This window comes from Punica granatum, chromosome 1 (assembly GCF_007655135.1).
Source record: "Punica granatum isolate Tunisia-2019 chromosome 1, ASM765513v2, whole genome shotgun sequence".
NCBI lineage: Eukaryota > Viridiplantae > Streptophyta > Magnoliopsida > Myrtales > Lythraceae > Punica > Punica granatum.
Window position 1 is genome coordinate 1,663,565 of NC_045127.1, and position 20,603 is coordinate 1,684,167.

Below are 20,603 nucleotides of genomic sequence, written 5' to 3' on the forward strand. Positions count from 1 at the left end.
ACATATACACAATTGATCTAATATCTCATTTGTCCTTAATTAATAGTATCTAAATCCTCAGTTAAATAACCATGATGAATTATAGCTTGTTTGGATTGTGAGTGTGATTTTAAAATCACAACTCTAACCTAATTCTACCAATAACAAAACAAAATAACTCATACAAAGTCAAAGAGTTGGCCCCATTTATACCACTCTTTTTCAACAACAAAACAAAATAACACATACAAAGTCAAAAGGTGGACCCTATTTATACCACTTTTTTTCAAAATAAAAATCTAATTTTAAAATCCTACTTTGAAATCAAAATCAGCATCAGTATCCCTATGAAACATGGAGCAAATGGAATTTTTATGTGCCATCGGAGGAACCCATAATTTGGTCATGACGACAGCACTCACTGACTTAGAAGGGAATAAAATGAGGGCAAAGGGAGTTGGAATAGGACACAATAAGAAAACGTGCTCTCGCTGATAATTTAGAAGTCTCAAATTCAATTTTCATGATGAAATCACATGTAATCATTTATTAAATTTTTTTTTTTGTATAAGACTTGTAAATCTCTTTTATAACTGAAATTACTTAACTATTGGATTCATGGGTCTTCTAGCAGGAAAAAGTACTTGAGGTGTACCCCTTTTTAGCTTTTGTTTTTCTTACCACGAGGTGTACCATTTCATTTTGATATATTTTCATTCTAAAGGCCATGCTTCGGCCCAAATAAGCCCATAATTTAGACTAAAAGAGATAAGTTACGAACGGAGGCCCATTCCTAATGGCCAATCAGGCCCATTTAGAGGCACTACGAAGAGCGGCAGCCGAAGACACTTGTCGCTTGCTTCGGACATGACTCTCGGCGGTCGGACCTCTTGGGGCCCGCATGATGTCATTGGTCTGAACCAATGAAGAGCCGTGGACTCCTCTATGACCAATGAAAATCCACCTCGTCATCAACTCTAACTTCAACTTTAAGTGCAATGTCACACCATAAAGAACCTCCTCTCTTCTGTATAGCAGGTAAAAAGCTATCGCCAGTTCTCTTGACTCTCCGCCATTGTTAGCTCTTGCTCTTCTTCTTCGAGCTTCAGAAGCCCGCCTAGACTAATCCCAGACGAGAAGAAGAAGATAAAATATTGAGCTTCAATGGCTTCCGTTCTTAACACAGCATCTTCCATTAGGCTGTCCCGCCCCAACACCATCAGGTCTCAAAGCCAACAGGCTATGGCACCACTTTCCGTTTCTTTCGCCAGTAAGTTCAAATTTCAGCTTCATCATTGCTGTCTTTTTCCTGCTAAAGAGCGAAGATTTAGTCGGGGATTGATTTAAAACTTCATCGGGTAGCCGAGAAGTAGGAAAATGTCTCTGCTTTATATTGGTAATTGGTACATTCAATTTATTTTGTTGTATGAAAGAGATATACATGAAGTAATTGACCACTCGAACTCGGTTGATGCTTAGGGCGAAGGCTCATGGTCAGAGCGGCAGAGACAGATACCAATGAAGGTACTCTTAATCTATCTGTGCTTTGACTTTTACTCAAGGCTCTGTTAGACGTGACTTATGAGTTGTAAAACCTGAAAATTAAGCAATTTGAGAGTCAATCTAAGTTGAGTCCGTAGCAGTTCAATCTCAGGCACCTGATAAAGCCCCAGCGAAGAATGGTTCCAACTTCAACCAACTTCTCGGCATAAAGGGAGCTGCCCTAGAAACCGTAAGTTCACATCTAGTTTTTGGGAATTTATTAGGTGTGAGTGAGTCGATTTGGACAAACAAATACTGATTGTGCAATATCTGGGTTTAACTGTCTTCGTTGATCCTTCACGATGCCCTTGTGTGCTAGTGATTATCATTTATTTGTGAAACAGATTGCTTTTTGCAAAAGTTGATGGTATGATTCTGATCATGCAGAATAAGTGGAAGATTCGCCTTCAATTGACGAAGCCTGTTACTTGGCCTCCATTGGTTTGGGGAGTAGTTTGTGGAGCTGCAGCTTCTGGTATGTTTCTCATATTCAAAAACATTGCGGCAAAAGACTTACAGTTTCTGATGAAAGTTGGCACTCTTTCCTAATCGCAATGTAGGAAACTTCCACTGGACTTTTGAGGATGTGGCAAAATCAATAGTTTGCATGATAATGTCTGGCCCTTGTCTTACTGGATATACACAGGTATTTTCTTGATTGGTGAAGTCTGCTATAATTGTTGAGATTATATAGATTTGAATGTAGATGATACTGAGATTTTCTCTGCTTTCTTTCAGACGATAAACGATTGGTATGACCGGGACATCGATGCAATAAATGAACCCTATCGCCCGATTCCTTCTGGGGCCATTTCTGAGAGCGAGGTATGTAGTATAATTTGTTACTTAGGAATTTTATGATAATCCTCGTAAAAATATTCTGTTAGTAATGAATGTCCTTGTGACCCAGGTTATTTCTCAAATATGGGTGTTGCTTTTAGCAGGGCTTGGATTGGCTGGTTTATTAGACGTGTGGGTAGGTGGTTTATGAATATTGCTAGAATTTCCTTTTCTCTCAAAATATGAATTGCTTTGCTATTTCTTAATACATGTTTTATATAGGCAGGGCACGACTTCCCTACACTTTTTTACCTCGCACTGGGTGGATCTTTGCTCTCCTACATTTACTCGGCTCCCCCACTGAAGGTGGTTCCCTTCTATCTAGCGTACTAAGAAAACTTCAAATGTTCTTTTGCCTTTGTTTTTTTTTTTGGTCGAAACTGTGTAAATCTTTGGGCTCATAGGGAGGCTCAATGAACTGTCGCAGCTCAAGCAAAACGGATGGATAGGGAATTTCGCTCTAGGAGCAAGCTATATTAGTTTACCATGGTGGGTATTAGTCCTATACTTTGCCTTATTAATATCAACTATTTGAGCTTTAACCTTATCTATTCAATGGTATCTCTTCTTGACAATCAATTTCCCCGTTAGCTGATTTCTACTTCTTCTTTTTTTTTTCTGTTTTATTTGTTATTCAAACAGGTGGGCTGGTCAGGCTTTATTTGGGACCCTTACTCCCGACATAATTGTTCTGACCCTCCTCTACAGCATCGCTGGGGTAGTGCTTCTTATCAAAGTGTTTTGGACTTCTAATCAAATGCTATAAGAATGTTCCTATCAGTAACAACATTTATGTTGATATCAGTTGGGTATTGCCATTGTAAACGATTTTAAAAGCGTTGAAGGAGATAGAGCAATGGGACTTCAGGTTCTTTTCCCTCTAATTCAATTCCCTTTCATTGGCTTAGATGTAACTTTACATCATCTTGAGTGAGCTATTGTTTTGGGCAGTCCCTTCCCGTGGCTTTTGGGGCTGAAACTGCGAAATGGATCTGTGTTGGGGCTATTGACATAACTCAAATTTCTGTTGCTGGTACACCCTTAATGCTTTTCCTTGTCATTCATTTGTCTAAGAAAATCAGAACAGTGGGAACTGCTGTTTTTTTATTTTTAATGAATGTCAAATATTCTATGTCAATCTTTACCATTCCTGACGGTGTCCAGAAATGAAGTCACTGGCTGTCTCATTTGAATTGAACCATTGCAGGTTATCTGCTTGGAGCTGGTAAACCATACTATGCTTTAGCACTGCTAGCATTGATAATTCCTCAAGTCGTTTTCCAGGTATAAAGATTCATGCCGATCATTTATGCCATCATAACATAGGACAAATCTACTTTCAGTCTAAACTAGTGATCATTGCACTACAATCTTCATGAACCAAATCGACTAGCGACTGCCATGCCAATTTACTCACATAGATATTACTGTTGCAGTTTCAGTACTTTCTGAAGGACCCTGTCAAGTACGATGTAAAGTATCAGGTGAGTTACAAGCTCATCTTGACGAGTGAGGCCAATTTTAACGAATGATGGAGTAGTTGTGATAGTGATGAATACTGCATTTTGAAGTTTCCCATTTCTTTGACAATTCAGTCTGGGTATGCTTGATTGATGTTCTTTAGTTAGGAAATTCCAACTTAGACCAGATCTAGACAAGATTCTTTTAGACTGATCAACCATAACTATTGATTTCTACAGACCCTCATTTATCAGGTAGATTCACGTCTTTTATGTGTATCTTCTCTTCAGGCAAGTGCCCAGCCATTCCTCGTGCTTGGTTTGCTGGTGACTGCTTTGGCGACGAGCCACTAACTCAGGCATGTGAAGAAGATGAAACCGTGGTCAAAACAGCAGAAGGGTACAATCCTGAGAAAACTTCGAGTAAGAGGATCACCCTAGTTCGCGGATTACCCATTTTAAAACTGCATGAAGGATCCCCCCGTCCAAGGTTCATGAAAAGAGGTTGGTAGAAGGCGGGCGGCCCCGTAGTCTTATCCTCACCTTTCTTGTATCTTTTTCATAAGGAGAAAGCAAAATACCGGAAAACAGATGTAGGTGCAGTTTTTCTTGATTTTACGTGCTTATGTGCTAGGCCCGATATCCATGGAGTTTAGCTGCTGGCAGGTCGTATTTCCTTCGTGCTAAATTGTCTTATATGTCAACAAAAGCAAAGACAATGCTGAGGACAACCAAGTTGAACTTTGATTAAATTGGAATATTTGCCCTGAAGCTAGCCTTCTCCCCTGATAGGGACATGTGATTACGCATGTCGTCCAAGACAGCTGACTGAAAAATTAAAATCTCCTGATAAGTAATTATTTTTTTGACGATGCAGAATGAGTGATGGGTTAAGGTCACTGATTAATCATTATGGACTCACAAGGGTCATTTGAAATAATCATCGATGCACCCTTAAGTTAATTGTATCTGGTGAACAGTAGTTTGCTCGAGAGGCCTGCGATATGTGCCGAGTCTGCATCTGTTCAAGTGGTTGACTCTCTATGACATGGGACATGCTCGAGACTCGAGAGCATTCGAAGGGGGAAAAAAACACGCACGCAGGCACGCACACAATTTTTTTTTTTTTTTTGGTAGAGGAGGTACTAAACGGGCACATAGGCACGCACGTTTCATGACCTCCCAATAGTTTATTGGATTATAACTTCAAAGAAATCAAAGTTTAGTGGCGCGAATAAAGAATCTGTACTTTTCATGGGCAAAGGTATTAAAATAAATAAATAATAAAAAAATATGTCCTTTTTGGATGCAGCCAGCCTGCTAGCCTCTCATTGCGAGGTTGAGACAGAAAGTGACGACTTTTCCACGTCAGCTTATGTCCATCATTCACAGCGTGTGCCATTTTCAAGTCCGCCATTGTTAGCAGACGGACGGTGGAAGAAGAAGAAGAGAGGAGGGAGAGGACAAGAGAAGCAGAAAGCTAACCCCACCATTCTCTTCCTCCTCCTCGTCGTCAGGGAAGAGCTAACAAGATCCTCTCAGCCACCGCCAGAATCTCGCGATGTCGGCCGGAGAGCGAAACCCTAAGCTTGAGAAGCGGACCATCCCGACGTATATGAAGGCGGTGTCGGGGTCGCTCGGTGGGATAATGGAGGCGTGCTGCCTGCAGCCCATCGACGTGATCAAGACGAGGCTGCAGCTGGACAAGACGGGCGCGTACAAGGGGATCGTCCACTGCGGGACAACGGTGGCGCGCACCGAGGGCTTGCGGGCCCTGTGGAAGGGGCTGACGCCCTTCGCCACGCACCTTACCCTCAAATACACCCTCCGCATGGGCTCCAACGCCCTGTTCCAGTCCGCCTTCAAGGACCCCGAGACCGGTAAGATCAGCAACAAAGGCCGCCTCATGTCCGGGTTCGGGGCCGGGGTGCTGGAGGCCCTCGCCATCGTCACTCCCTTCGAGGTCAGTCCTCTATATGTTCGCGAACTGATCTGCAGATTCAATAGAACAGTCTCGGTGAATTTGAACCGTTCAAGATTATTTCTTGGGTGCTATCTGATCTTCCCGGATTCTTGTGGCATCTTGCATGTCCTTGCAAATGCTTGCCGCATTGGAAGAATGTCTGGAAAACTTTACTGAGCTTGAATTCTTTCTGTTTGGGATGTGGGTTTGTGCTCATTGTTAATCTATAGAACTCGAAAGTAGGCAAAGGGGATCTGCTAAACGAGAAGTCGGGTGCAATTGGGTTCAATCACTTCTCATCCCAAGCTCCTTCTATTGACGTCCCCATTGCCGGGAAACCTATCATTGACCAAATATAACATTGCATCCCATTCCTATGTGTTTCGTTAATATATTGATGCGGATAGCTATTCTTTCCTGCTTATGTTCATGGCTGCTTAATCTCTTCCCATTGATTAGTCTGCAAATATTGGCCTTTTCTAGTGTTTTATGTTCTTTCTAATGCCTCAGCTTACAGTATATTGAAGTGCTCATAAAAAAGTAGGGATCGTTCACCATCTTTTATCTAGCTTTCAGCTGCATCAGCTCTAGTTCCTATTATTCCCGAGATTGTCGTGCTGGTATACTCTGATATAGGCATTTCTGTTTGTAATGGGTGACGCGACTTGAGAACTTGAAGAGGTTTTGGACTTCTTATTTCAGACGCTGAACGAGTTAACTGAACATTCAACTAATGCAGGTGGTGAAGATCAGATTGCAGCAACAGAAAGGATTGAGTCCGAATCTCTTGAAGTATAAGGGTCCCATTCATTGTGCCCGGACGATAATCCGGGAAGAAGGCCTTTTCGGACTGTGGGCAGGTGCAGCTCCAACAGTCATGCGAAACGGGACAAACCAGGCGGCAATGTTTACAGCAAAGAATGCCTTCGACGTTGTCCTGTGGAAGAAACATGAGGGCGATGGTAAGGTCCTCCAGCCGTGGCAGTCAATGATCTCAGGATTCCTCGCTGGGACAGCAGGTCCTGTCTGCACAGGGCCGTTCGATGTTGTGAAGACGAGGTTGATGGCACAAAGCCGGCAAGGGGGCGAGCTCAAGTACAAGGGAATGGTCCACGCAATCAGAACAATCTATGTAGAGGAAGGGCTCCGAGCGCTGTGGAAGGGGCTATTGCCTCGGCTCATGAGAATTCCACCTGGACAAGCCATCATGTGGGCCGTTGCCGATCAGGTCATTGGGTTCTATGAGAGGAGATTCCTTCACAATGCTCCTCTGTAGGCATTCTTTTACTTAGTGATTAGCTCTTTGGGTTTGATTTCTAATCAATTGTTTTGATGTGCCTTTGCTTGCTTCGACTTAGATGAGGAAGCCAATTTTTGTTCATAGGCTCTTAGAAGTAAGTTTCAGACGGTCTATTTGTCGTATGCTTCAATCGATGAGCAGAGTAAACACATTCGGGTGGGAGCTCCTGATGCCAGAGGAATCAAGTGTAGTCCTCTCTGTAGCACTAAATATTATATTGTCTTTGGACGATGAAGGCATTCGAGTGGGGATATGAAACCCCAATAAGGTTTTGGCCAATCGCAACTACATTTTGGTATAATATTCGTATGTTCTGCTCCCAAGTTACGTCTCTGAGCTTCGCCAAGTATAAGGTTAAAAAAATAAAAATGCTAAATTTTACTGTAAAAAGATGATCAGGTGCTGTGCTCTACACACAGTGGAAGCACTCGACAAAATACCAATAAATAGCTCAACTGATTAATTCATCAAGTATATGCAAAAACTGGTGCATTGAAGTCCATTTGATGTCTGTCACTCAACAAAATCTGAAATGCAACAAATCAACAAACAAAACCCTGTACCCATTTGCTGCTCCCTCGCTGTCTCCACGAAGTGGTTCACCGTACTTTGACTCGCGATGGGTACGAATACTTACTGCTCAAAAGATTACGACCCTCCAGCCACGCGTATACGGACTAACAAGTTCAGGCAGATATCTACAGAGAGCACCTGCTGCTGCTGAAGCCTAGGATAAGGAGATTTCTAAAGCCGAAACCCTTTTCAGATCAATCATATATAAGAAACAAAGAATATCGAAGCCGCCAAACTGACTCACAAAACCTTCAATAGTACCTGGACCAAAGAGAAAAACAAGTCGGAAGTCGCTATATGAGAAATGGAACTAAATGAAAAGGCATGTTGTGAGCCACTACTTCCGGAATACTTACTCACAGTAGACATTGGACCAATGGAAGAACGAAATAATCGAAAGAATTCCACAGATCTCAGGAGTTTGATCAGGATATACATAGGCATGTTATGGCATCTTCAACGCCTGCTTCAGTTGAGCAAATGCAGATGGGTGCATTCTACTGATTGCTGAGTTGAAAGATTCTCCATGGATGCTGGCACATGTTTGAAGATTGTCTCTCACTGAGGTCTCCAGTGATAACTGGTTGACTGGATCTGAAAACTTTATCTGAACAACGAAACGGTTCCAAGAATTGGTAAGGGAAAGGCAAAAAGTTAAAAGACGACTTGACTTTTGAGGAAATCTAAAGAATGCATATACACCTGTCTTCGTCGTAACTCTTTGCTTGGAATGGCATCACCATTGGCTCTACTTGGGTCTAGGTTATCGCTACTGCATCACAATAAATTAGGACAATGTTACACGCCAGCAATGATTGTAAGACTATTCAGTGACGGCTAAGTGATGGAACAGCCTACTAGACCTGGATTCTTCTTCATTTAGGTCATCAGTCCCGCCCATTATAACACTTGTACAAACACTGCACAGAGAGCGTGTAAGATGTAAATAATGAACAGAGGAGATAAAAGTATCTTACAGAGGAGCTCATACCTTAAGATTTGATCAAGTTTGTCGAGAACTTGTGGCAGTCTTAAAGTGAGAATTATGGAAAGTGCCAAACCAAATGTCTTCCTTTGGGTAGAACTAGCATTATCCACCTGTGTCCCGAAATGAGAAGGATCATCATGATAAATTGAGCAGATTTTGATAATTTTATAAGGGAAAAAAAAACTATCTCAATCAGTAGCTGCCTCATAATCTGGTAAGTTTTTACAACCTAATGAAACAACTTTTAAGATTTGCTCTAATGAAAGAAATGCAGGTTCCTTTTCCCCTTCTGACGACCAAAAATGAAATACTTAAATAATAAATCTGGGACTAATAATAGCTATCAACCAGAAAAAAAAAAAAGAAGATACTTCTAAGAGTTCATTTCATAAGATTAATAAAACAAATACTGTAGTCGACCTTATCAAGCCACAAATCCACCAGGCACAGAAGCACTGTTTCTTCCATGTGGACCCCGGCATTCTGCAATGTAAGGATAAGTGATGGATTTGAAGTTAACTGAGCAACATAATTGGTATTCATCACCAAAATCCTTGCTAGGATTGCTGCAGAAGATGCTTTCACTGCCGTCTTGGAAGGATCTCGATCATCCCCTCCACTCAAGCAGATGACAATCAGTTTCTGGCAACAACACGAAAGAAGATTTAGTCGTATGCTAATCTGTATCTCCAATATTAACAGGATAATACTGCATTAAGAGCTTGTTCTAACTTTATCAATTCATATGTGGGAAAAAGCACTAGATTACCTCAAGAGTGCTACTGATCAGTGGTGGCACTTCAGCAGGGAAACACTGCATATTGGAAAAAAAAACAAAAGCCGTTTATTGAGAGTAAGTGGAATGACAATGTAAGAATACCCTGACATGCTACTTTTTTACTCCAGGATACATCCTCGTGCATCCTAGCAGAAACTACATATAACATTACTATCATGAAATTTTTCTCACATGCTCCCTGCACCTAAAATTTATTCTCATAAAGGAATGTGCATGTTTGCATTAACACGAACATTGTTGTTTCTAAATGCAGAAAAGCCATGAAGTTCTGATATTCTTGAGTAAGGAAAATAAAATTACACAGACATCAAGCAAACGTGAATTTAAGCAATAACTATGCCAAGAAGCTGCACAAACTGAATAAGCCTTTATTATTCCAAACATCTGCTGTGAGATTATTATCTGTACCTGAATCAGAATGTCAATGACTGGAAGAATTGAAAGCAGCCCTCGGTCGTTCACATTGCCAACAACCAGGTTGAGAAGCTTTGATATGGTTGAAGCATGCATACTCAAAAATTCTGATCCACCCAGAATTATATATCCCTCAATAATGTTGGCAGCAACCTACAAGTAAACTCACACAAAGATTACCTAGGGTCAATGCCCAAAAAGGAAGATGCACTTGCATTCATCCAAATCTATACATTAAGCTAAAGGCGAGTTCCAATGGGGAACTCTCCTTTAGCCATGTGTCTTCTAATAAGAATTTTAATATAAAATATTATAAAACCCCTTCTTCCTTCTTTTTCCATAATAAAAAAAATCAAGTAGTTAAATGATGGGTACATAAAATAAAAAATGTAGATTAGATTTATAGGACCTCTAAGATGTACATGTTTTTATTCTTTTATATATTTACTATGTTTACATTTAAATTTAAGCTTATATTGATATTTATTATACTATCAATAATAAAAATACTTCAATATACTTCACGAATTTTAGTATTTTTTCCAAAGAAAATGAAATTTTGAAAGAACAATATTTTTTTTACATTTTTAAAATGTTCAAATATTGCTCATAAAAGATAGATATTAATTTTTCTAATTTATTTGCATTGTTCATTACTTACAATTTTATGAGTTTCACAACTTTCTAAAAAATTATTTTATATAAAATTATTTTTAACTTTATCACATCATATATATTTACTAAATTGGATGTGTTAATATGCATTTATATTCTCATTAATTAAAATTTTCTTACAAATAATTATATATATTCTTGAATATATATACGTAATTTAAGATTATAAGTTAATGTATTTTTGACAAAGTAACATTAATAAAAAGTTAAAAACAATGAAATCCAAAAGTTATTGTCTTAAGACTTTAGACATGTGCATGGCATGGGTAAATTAATCTATATCTAGCTAAAGGAGAGTTCAAACGTAACTTGGGTCACTCTTCTGTTCTTTTATTATTTTGTTTTGTTTAACTTTTATAAACTAATCATTGAAGTTCACCCAAAAAAAAAATCATAGAAGTTCAATATTACTTTTATCTAATAGTAATATTGTCTTCCTAACTCTATTTTCGATATTCTAATAACTCCATAGCTAAATATTAAGAATAAACTCATGGGTGATGAATTTATCAAGAGCGAATAATTACGAACTACAAGTACTTGATAGAGTTTTAATTTTAAAATTTCAGCAAATTTTAAAATGACATATCAAAATACTCAATGTAATATTTTCTAATTAATTCATATAATTTTATTCACATGATAACCACATTTATATGAGTTTCCTCTATTGCGTACTATTTCTAAGTTTTATATTTATATAATGCTTTGTATTCCTTCATTCTCAAATTTTAAATATTTTGGTTAAAATATCCACTTGGTTAATTAAAAATTTTTTAGGTTTTGATAATATGACATAGTTCATATACTAAGTAATGATAAATGTGGAGGTTTCCTTCTATTAATGGTTTTAAAATTATTATGATGCAATTACGAATATAAGATCTAATCAGTTATAAAATATAAACTCGCCGCAATGCGTGGGCATTTTTACTAGTATGAGTTATACTTCAAGATTTAATGCTTCGGTTCTACAATCATGAGATGATGCAAATCACAAGAAATTTTATAATCTTAACCTGCAAATGATCAAAGCTTCTTTCCATTATTTCCAGCAGGCATGGAAAGTATGATAACAGCTGAGGTGCCATTGATGGAGCATGAGAAATTGTGGCTTCCCATAGCTGCACATTTTTTCCAGATACAATAAGCATAAGATTTGAATTAAAATGATAATGCTACCAAAAACAAAAAAGAAAAAGAATTAAAATGATAGTATTTCCGCTTATAAAGATCGAATAGGCAGGAACCTGCATGCTGTCCTCCAGAAGATTAAGTTCATCAGGGCTATTTATGTCTATTCCCTTCTGAAGAATGGGTAGCAGCATGGTATAGGAGATAGGTGACTGATCACCTAGGGCAATCACAAAGTTCCGTAGGGCAATCAGAAGCTGAATTTGAAGGAGGCTTTCACCAACGGACTCCTCCCACACCTGTTAATATTTTACAAATGAGAACGGCCAAAGAACAACAAACTTAAATAGTGGAAAGCATTACCAAAATGAGAGTAATAATTTAGTTCATCATCAAGAAAGAAAAGACTGCAAACTCATAAAAGACTGCAAATCCCAACATATGATAAGTAAGCTCCAATTTCCAGTTCAATGTTACCATGGAGAACTCCAAAAACAGTACTCACTTGGCCAAACACATTTGAAGTTTTGTCAAAGTTTAAAAGGTTCTTCTGCTTTAGTTGACACTAGTTCAGCAACAATCGTCTAATTAGATAGAAGCAAAAGATTACAAGTACTAAAGACCCATATTCAGTCAGCCAGGACAGGCTGAAAAAACTAATAGAGATTTATTAGGGCCTAGATTTGCTATAAAATTCTTCTCAGATTATATTTGGAATAAATAAATGTGAGATATCATATTTGCCTCACTTCCAGATCTCTAACAAATGGAGTTCAAGAAAATAAGCATTTCATAAAAAATAATAACCCATGAATCCGTGCATCTTTAGTTTCAACAGACAAGGTTTTCTTTTCTTTTCTAGTCAAGTTATTATACTTATAGTTTAAGCTGCACATGTAATAGAAACATGAAAGAAGCATTTTCTATAAAAGCAACATCCTCTTTATCAATAGTGATGTTAGTTTCATAAGATGATTTTTTTTTAAATAAAAAAATTAAGTTGTTAGCGTTATTCTTTCAGATGCAGATAAAACAGAACCATACTGCCTTCTATAGTTCCATTGTCTAAGCAATAAATCAAGAATTAACATATAAACATACCAGTTGGAAGAATTCAACCAATCTATTTGTAAATGGAATAATTTCATTCTCATGCCCAACAAGCACGGATATCAAATTCAAAACCTGAACCTGCAATGAGATAACAAGGAATTTTGAATTAAAAAATATGTATTAAAAAGTATGGCTTCATTTTACATCCAATAGAAATTAAATTCAAAATAATGGCTTCATCTTATATCCAATAGAAATGAAATTCAATGTAAAGAATATGGATAACCCCAAAAACTTGCTTTGCCTATCAGAGTATGGCATCTAAAATTATTCTAAAAGAAGTTTTAAAGTTGCAGGGTATTTGAAAAAAAAAAATGATGGCATACAAGTCTTATACAGAATACTTCTTCACCAGGAAATACTAAAAAAAGGCATTCTTTGTGAAAGTCAATCGAGTATTTATAAAGCTCTGAATTTGATGATTTAAGCTCTTTTAAAGAACTTAGTAGCAAATGTAGCAGTAGTAGTGAAGGAATATAACTTATCTTCACAGAAAAATGGATAGAGAAATTCGACCTCGTAGCATCAATGTAAGACTAATGAACAAGAGCATATCAGAAAACTTAAAAAGGAAAATGGTGGTGAGCACAAAGAAGCATCAGGCATGTACCAGCTCAAAATTAAATCAACCTTGACTTTATACCTTTGAGTCAAATTCCTGAACATCTTCAACCAACTTAAAGGAAAGGTTGAAACAGATGGGAAGAAGGTCTGAGAATTCTCGCTGCAAAAAGTTTGCATCTTCAACATGCAAACACAATGACCGACAGGCTGCCAACTAACATTCCATATGCAGTACTTCAGTATTGGAAAGAAACAAACTTCTAATCAAAACTACTAATTCAGATGCAACCACAGAGTAGGCACTGGAGAATCATCATACCCTCACGGACAGGTCTTTTTCCTGGAGCAGCTTTATTAAAGCACAATATACTGGTCTTTTGATATCATCTTTGATCTGCCACATGAGGAAGTTCACAATTTATTGGCGCATATAAACATTTACCTAGAAAAGACAATTCCCTCATAATAATACAGCAGACGTCAAAAGTAATAATACTGAAGGATAGGACCAAAATACAGATAAGAAAGTTTCTCTGAGATCAGATTTTAAAGTCAACCCTTTCTAAAATCTTCTCTCATCTCCTTTCCCTTCTCTTTCTGGGAATATGAATATTATGATAAGTGCACTACTTATCTGCCTGCCTATGCTACCATTCCAACAAGAAGCTAAGAAAAAAGAAAAGCATTGGCTGACGAACCAACCACAAAAGAAGACATAACTCTGTACTCTACGGAGTTCTGAAGCCTTTCTATTGCAATTGACGGATTAAGTTCTATGATATTGGAAAAATGAGGAACTAAACTCCTTGCTATTAAATTATTGTGGTAAATTTTCACGCATATATTTCTCCCTAAAAGTAGTAATATCAGGCAATTCCTTCAAGAAAGTATAGCAGTAAGAAGTAGCGAGAATCAGTCACCATCCAAAACTCTTTCTGATTTACAACAAGAAAAAGAAAAACTACGAGTATATTATCAAAGAGAGGGAGAAAAACTCATAGAAAAATGCAATTTTTGGCCATTACATCTCTGACTTTGAAGCAAGACAATTACCTCTGATACCCATTGGCCCAATATCAGTGCAACTTTCCGGTGAATGATTCGCATATTTGGATGATCATTAGAGAGCTCAAGAGACAATGCACCATTAAACCTGCAGCCAATGGGATCAACAAGAAGAAAAAAAGCAATCAATCAATGAATAACATGGAAAACACAATATCAATGTTAGACAATATCAATAAGAGAGGTCCATCTGGTTTTTACAAAAAAGAAAAAAATTGAACAGCAAAAGACAGACAAACAAATTGCGAAACCAACAGTACTCACCAATCTTTGAAGCTAAGGTAGTTTGATAGTTCATAATAGACATACGCAGCGGCACCATAAGCAGCATCTTTCAGAAGCAAGGCCGGGGTGATTTCCGTTACGGATGTAGGGCAACCATTCATTGCCTCTTGAAGGATTGAGACCACAACAGGACCTAGCAGCTAAAGTAACAAGCAAGGTGACAATACACCTTAAATACTGGGATTGTATGGCAAAGAAGATGTTAAATGAATGTCAAAGATGGTTAGATATCACCTACTTGGCTATGATTCTCAAATAACACTATGTAGAGAGCTTCAGCACATGGCCGAAGCTTTTCTGTCCATTGAATCATATCCTGTTCATGATGGAAAGACTCTGGGTTCTGGTACCACTCCTCCAAATCACTTGCTGTTAGGACGAAGTACCTATCAATATATTACTAGAATTAGCTGCATCACTTCAAAACAGACCTTGGCAGACATACACAATGCTACCAAAATACTTTAGTTGCTACGGAGTGTCATTTTGAACTACAGCATTTTTAATATATCTGATCATATCTAGACATTCTCATCGCCAAAGTGTGAATCACCCCTAAATAAGGGAAAGGTCTAGGAGGATAGAAAATGAAATGACTTAGAAAAGGCGAAGTTTACAAACTCATCGAGTCTGGGCCTCAACAACCACCAGAAACCACAATGCATTTCTTTGACATCAACATGAACCTGTCTGCTCCTTCTTATATCTTCTTTTTTTAGCAAACAAATCAACGTACTGGACTTAGGAAAATTAATGGCAATGAGAGTAGGAGCATAAAAAATAGAGAGAGGTATCAAGAGAATTGAATAGAAAAGACGGAGTTCCATTACCTTCTGATCAGAACATTGCATAAGAGTACTATACGGTCACCAGGCATGAGAGAAGCAAGCAGACTACCAACAGCATTGGAAATATTTTTTTTCATCTGCTCTAGGGACACTCGAGATTCATCCATCACCCTGCCGGTAAGACTTGGTTTGTAGTCTTTACATTCTAGTATAGATTTCACCGTTATCATGCACTGAATCAGGAACTCCTCATATGACATCACTTCAGGTTTGGGATCTGTTATAGTACTCAAACAGAACTCCATGATAGGTGGAAGCACACAATTATCACCAAACGAATAAGGATGTCTCCCTTGAATAGAGATTAAGACTTTCATGAGTTTAGAGCATGCCCTCTTCACGAAGTCCCAAAATTTCGGATATCTATTATGAAAAGAAGAATCTGCAAAAGATATGCAGCACGAATAACTTCATTGACATACTTAGAAAAAGATTAGTGGGTATGCCAACAGATCATGAGAATCGTGCACATTTATCTGGAGAAACAGTATGGAGAAGCAACAGCTTACAGTATGGGAGAAATGATTGAGCAGCAGTCAAGAGGACTGGACAAACTTCTTTAACCGGTCGTACCTCCTAGAATAAAGAGACGACAAGGTTGTGGAAATCTCTAAAGGTTACTATGAGTATCTAGATTTACGTACAAAACAATACTTTCGAAGATAATAACATTCACAAAACTTACTATACTGGAAATGATTGAAAATACCTGCATGCACTTTGAATCACTTTGATACCCAGAAATTATGAGCTGGCGAATGATTTTGAGACAGAACAACCATCTTTCGCATATCAAATACAGTTCAACCTGTTGTTGCTGAGAATTTGAATCATAATTTTGAGAAAGTGCCGAAAAACCATGTAATATAGTCTGCACATCACTCTGCCAAAGGTGCCAGCTATAGTTGAAGAAATGGGAAGATATCTGCACAGTCAGTTTTTGGAATAAGTTACAAACTCGTGCCATTACTTGATGCATTCAAATAGAATATAAGGAATGATGTGACCAATTGATTAGCAATATCTTCTTTGTGGAAGTCTAAAAGTTACAGCAACAACATGCACCAGCCAACTGCCACACTAAATGGGCAATTCCATTTTAAAAGTCAAATCTTCAACCACCTAATAGAACTTTACACTTGATTCTGAAACTGACAGCCTCCATGCACCTCCGAATTCATATCCCATATAAAATAAGCATATTCTCAAGTGTATTGCAATGGACAGCTTTGCCTTACAGTGCCAGTAGAAGAATGCCAAAGGCCAATCATCATAACCAAACAACATATAGACCAAAGGCAAATGCTTGCTGTGGACCAAAACAATAAGAAATTGGAACGTCATTTGCAATTACAGCCTGTACCTCAGCATAATTCCTCTGATCTGATGTGAGACGCTTGGTTGATAATTCTTTTAAGGTTCGGAAAAGAATCATAAAAATCCTGTGAGAAGAAAGAATATCTGCAGACTGAAGATTTTCTGCTAAACCTGAAAAGAGTTCTGGCCTGAAATGAGAGTTTCAAATGATTACTGAGTGGAATCACAAACCATGAAATTTTAGACACACGCTTTGCATATATATGTGTGTAAAAAAACAAGCCTAAAGATGCCCAAAGCTATAATATGCAAACGACAAAATTCAATTAAATTCTTGTCAAATGAATATTCTCATATTTCAAAGGATTCAAACAGATCAAGTTGCTAACCATTTCAATAAGCTATAGCTGAGGATAAAACTAAAACATTCCTGAACAGAATTCAGGAGATATGGAATCTTATTATACCATAGAAGAGTCCCATTTCGTTTCAAAGAACAGGAAAGTTGCGGAATAAATCATATCAGCATTTTCAGGACATTTATGCAATAAGACGAGATACATGACCATTAAAACAGTAATTAAGGATGGGGCATACCACTCCTTAGGATAATCAAATCGAGCGATTTTGGATATAAGAACCGCCAACATTTTAGCTATCTGCACTAATGCAAAGACATAATAAATAGATAAGTAAACCCAATCTTTTCCAAGACGTGCTCAAGACATGATTGAGTTGACAAGAGTAATTAAAAGAGAATGAAAAGTAAAGCAAAGCAATCTTATACACCTGATCATTCTCTTCTCTTAAGTGGGATAGTAGTTTTTGCCTCAAATGCATTTTTTCCTCGTTGCTAATTCCCCTGAATGAAGACACAAAAGTTGCTGAAAGTGTGCATTTCTTCGGCAGGACAAGATCAATAAGTTAATGGGAAAAAATGCGCCTTTCAGTGGTAAGGGACATCTTTAGTTTCAGGAAATCGATGGCGATTCTGAATTGGCTAACTCCTTTAATGAACCCTGAGAGGTGCTTAGAACGCTTCACTTTGATGAAGTTTTTCAATGAGAATTTTCTACCATTTTAAATTATATTCATCATACATGACAAAGGACCAACTCAAGCCTATTCTGTCAGTCCATACGAGGCCGAATCGCTGGACAGTAAATTTAATATCACTCTCTCCTTGTGAAGGACCAGAAAAAAGTTTGAGTCACTTACAGAGAATCGCGCCGACTCCTCCAATACCGACTAATGCTATTCTTAAAATACACAGAAGCCATCAGACGGACATCCTGCGATGCTACATCCTTTGACATAATAACTTCCTGCATAAAACAGTACACAGAATGAGTGTCCTCTTAGCATTTCAACAGAGCATTTCCAAACAGATGCAAAAACCTAGCGAACGGAACAATGGAGAGTGACAGCAGCAGCAGCAGCAGCAGTGGCAGTAATACCATGAGACAGGAGCAGAAGCCGGGCCTATTCTCGGACTGACTCAAGGCTGCCTCAGCAGGTTTGCGCACTCGCTCATCGCCGCTCATAGAATTGGTCAGTAAGCCGTAAATCGCCGGGAGGTCGGAGGAGGAGAGCGCCATCTCTAAGCTCCTTTTTCTTCTTCTTCTTCTTCTTCTTCTTCGTCCTCCTCCACTCCGAGCTCAGAAGCCGAGTGACGAGTATTCAGCGGAAGCTCAAAGATCAAATTCCAATCACAGCACGGAATCTGAGATTCAAAGCGAGCTCGATTGAACAGCTGATGGAGGTCAATTTTTTCTCTGTCCGCTTTACTTTTTTGTGAAAACGAAGGAGCAGCACAGCAGAGAACGGAATGTGGTGAAAAGAACGAACTCACCGTTCCTCAGGCTGCCGAAGGCTCCCAATTTATAAGCGGTGGAAAATGCAAAATTACTCCGAAAATAAAATAAAATTAAAAAAAATATATATATATATATATATAATTACCGCAAGAAAACCTGCACTAAGGTGAGTTTATTAGGATGTCATTCTTTCGAATTTTATGGATGGAGGGAATCTATAATTGGGAGAATAAATTTCTAATTCTTGCTAAGTAGAAGATTTACATTTAATTTTTTTGCTCATCGTACATGATCCACGAATAGATAGGTTATTCCATTCAAACATAATAGATACAAAAGCCCTCTCTTCAAATTAAAGATCAATCACGATTATATTTCAAATTAATGATATACTCAAAAGATGAAAAAAGAAGAAGAAGAAGTGGAACTCGATTAGGAAGCATACTAACATACTCTCAAGTAAAATGTTGAAAGACTTAAACTATCAAGGCCACAATTTGCACGGATATATGAGAGGAAATTGATATATATAAATTATCTAATTATGAAAAAAAAAATTATTTTTTAAAGATTTATTCATAAATTGAGAAAATTACTTATTTTTACGAAAAATTTTAATGTTCATTTTTATTTGAAATTTTTATATAATAATTAATTTTTCATAATTAGATGGAGGATCACATGTTGTCACTCAAATCATCATAAATTTCATTCTACAGATACAGACCATGCTAGAGCGAATATTGTTCTTGGGTTTGGAGTTGGTTCTTATGGGCCAATGGAACCAACTCCAAGCCCAAGTGCAACATTCGAGATAGTATAGTCTAACTAGACTATCATTGATCGGCATCAGCCCAAAGAAAACCACCTTGGATTTGTGTCGGCCCAATTGACCATGGGCATATGTCTGCTAAACATGTTACAGGCTACATAGGTTTAGTTAGACTATCATGGGCCTGAGGCCCTGTGTCAGCTCAACTAGTCTTCAATGTTCACCAGCCTAACTGTCCTCCTATTAATGACCTATATATCCTTTGGCAACGGGGCCATTTAGTTATGAGATATATAGTAGTGTTAAAGGGCCTGATGGTCCATACTTAGTAAGATATCAGTTGATCCATCATGAATTTCATTATGAAGAAATAGATTGCACTAGCATGAATGTTGCACTTGGGCTTGGAGTTGATTCCTATGGGCATATCAAACCCATTAACACTAGACTATCATGGGCCTGATGGCCCCTTAGGAATCAACTCCAAACCCAAGTGCAACATTTGCGCTTGCATAGTCCAACTAGGCTATCTTGATCCTGTATCAGCCCAACTAGACTATCTTGGGCTTCTACCAGCCCAACTATTTGTGACCCTACACGACCAAAATACGAGCTTGCATTGGCCCAACTAGACTATAATGGATTTGTGTTGGCCAAACCAATCTATCATGTTAACTAGTCCAACTAGCCTATCAAGGGCCTAAATATCATTTGGCAATAGAGCTAGCAAGTTATGAGATAGTGTTAATGGGCCTGGTGGCCCACACTCAGTAAAGTTTCACTCAAAACCACCGTGAACTTCATATTGCAAAGATAGAACATGCCAGCACGAATGTTGGGCTTGGAGTTGGCTCTTGTAGGCCCATCAAACCCATTAACACTAGACTATCGTGGGCTTCATGGATCCATTGGAACCAACCTATAGGCCCATCAAACCCATTAACTCTGAACTAATATGGGCCTGATACGCCCATATGAACCACTCCAAGTCCAAGCACAAAATTTGCATAGTCCAACTAAACTATTGTGGGCATGTACCAGCCCAACTAGACTATCTTGGTCTTGCATTGGCCCAACCAGTCATGGGTCCATCTGCCAAATTAGTTATGGGCCTGCATCTACTTAAACTAGATTATCACGAGGTTGTGTCGACCC

At 38.2% G+C, this 20,603-nt stretch overlaps 3 protein-coding genes across 5 annotated transcripts; 2 read left to right on the plus strand and 1 right to left on the minus strand.

Annotated features, from left to right (window-relative positions):
- Nucleotides 1–997: 997 nt before the first annotated feature.
- On the plus strand, nucleotides 998–4,592 carry LOC116192961 (chlorophyll synthase, chloroplastic). 2 transcript variants are annotated; one of them, XM_031521676.1, is made up of 15 exons: nucleotides 998–1,249; nucleotides 1,459–1,503; nucleotides 1,620–1,711; nucleotides 1,909–1,996; nucleotides 2,082–2,167; nucleotides 2,260–2,346; nucleotides 2,432–2,497; nucleotides 2,584–2,667; nucleotides 2,789–2,850; nucleotides 3,004–3,079; nucleotides 3,167–3,229; nucleotides 3,313–3,394; nucleotides 3,569–3,645; nucleotides 3,798–3,845; nucleotides 4,113–4,592. In XM_031521676.1, the coding sequence occupies exons 1-15, from the start codon at nucleotides 1,144–1,146 to the stop codon at nucleotides 4,173–4,175; spliced, it is 1,125 nt and encodes a 374-aa protein (XP_031377536.1). In that variant the 5' UTR covers nucleotides 998–1,143; the 3' UTR covers nucleotides 4,176–4,592. The 2 variants fall into 2 exon arrangements, with proteins under 2 accessions (XP_031377536.1, XP_031377537.1); XM_031521677.1 differs by having other exon boundaries at nucleotides 999–1,249; nucleotides 1,623–1,711.
- A 564-nt stretch (nucleotides 4,593–5,156) lies between these two features.
- On the plus strand, nucleotides 5,157–7,385 carry LOC116192962 (mitochondrial succinate-fumarate transporter 1). Its single transcript, XM_031521678.1, has 2 exons — nucleotides 5,157–5,784; nucleotides 6,524–7,385. The coding sequence occupies exons 1-2, from the start codon at nucleotides 5,383–5,385 to the stop codon at nucleotides 7,058–7,060; spliced, it is 939 nt and encodes a 312-aa protein (XP_031377538.1). The 5' UTR covers nucleotides 5,157–5,382; the 3' UTR covers nucleotides 7,061–7,385.
- Nucleotides 7,386–7,507: 122 nt separating this feature from the next.
- LOC116192959 (importin-11) lies at nucleotides 7,508–18,721 on the minus strand. Of its 2 annotated transcripts, XM_031521673.1 has the most exons (24): nucleotides 18,317–18,721; nucleotides 18,078–18,184; nucleotides 17,649–17,721; nucleotides 17,457–17,518; nucleotides 16,906–17,047; nucleotides 16,252–16,467; nucleotides 16,052–16,118; nucleotides 15,525–15,924; nucleotides 14,933–15,080; nucleotides 14,674–14,834; nucleotides 14,398–14,497; nucleotides 13,664–13,738; nucleotides 13,424–13,558; nucleotides 12,769–12,858; nucleotides 11,784–11,966; nucleotides 11,553–11,657; nucleotides 9,853–10,011; nucleotides 9,415–9,459; nucleotides 9,066–9,287; nucleotides 8,649–8,755; nucleotides 8,521–8,577; nucleotides 8,360–8,429; nucleotides 8,014–8,264; nucleotides 7,508–7,918 (listed from the first exon to the last, which is right to left on the minus strand). In XM_031521673.1, exons 1-23 carry the CDS (start codon nucleotides 18,455–18,457, stop codon nucleotides 8,103–8,105), a joined length of 3,027 nt encoding a protein of 1,008 aa, XP_031377533.1. In that variant the 5' UTR covers nucleotides 18,458–18,721; the 3' UTR covers nucleotides 7,508–7,918; nucleotides 8,014–8,102. The 2 variants fall into 2 exon arrangements, with proteins under 2 accessions (XP_031377533.1, XP_031377534.1); XM_031521674.1 differs by lacking the exon at nucleotides 18,317–18,721 and having other exon boundaries at nucleotides 17,457–17,523; nucleotides 18,078–18,094.
- Nucleotides 18,722–20,603: the final 1,882 nt, after the last annotated feature.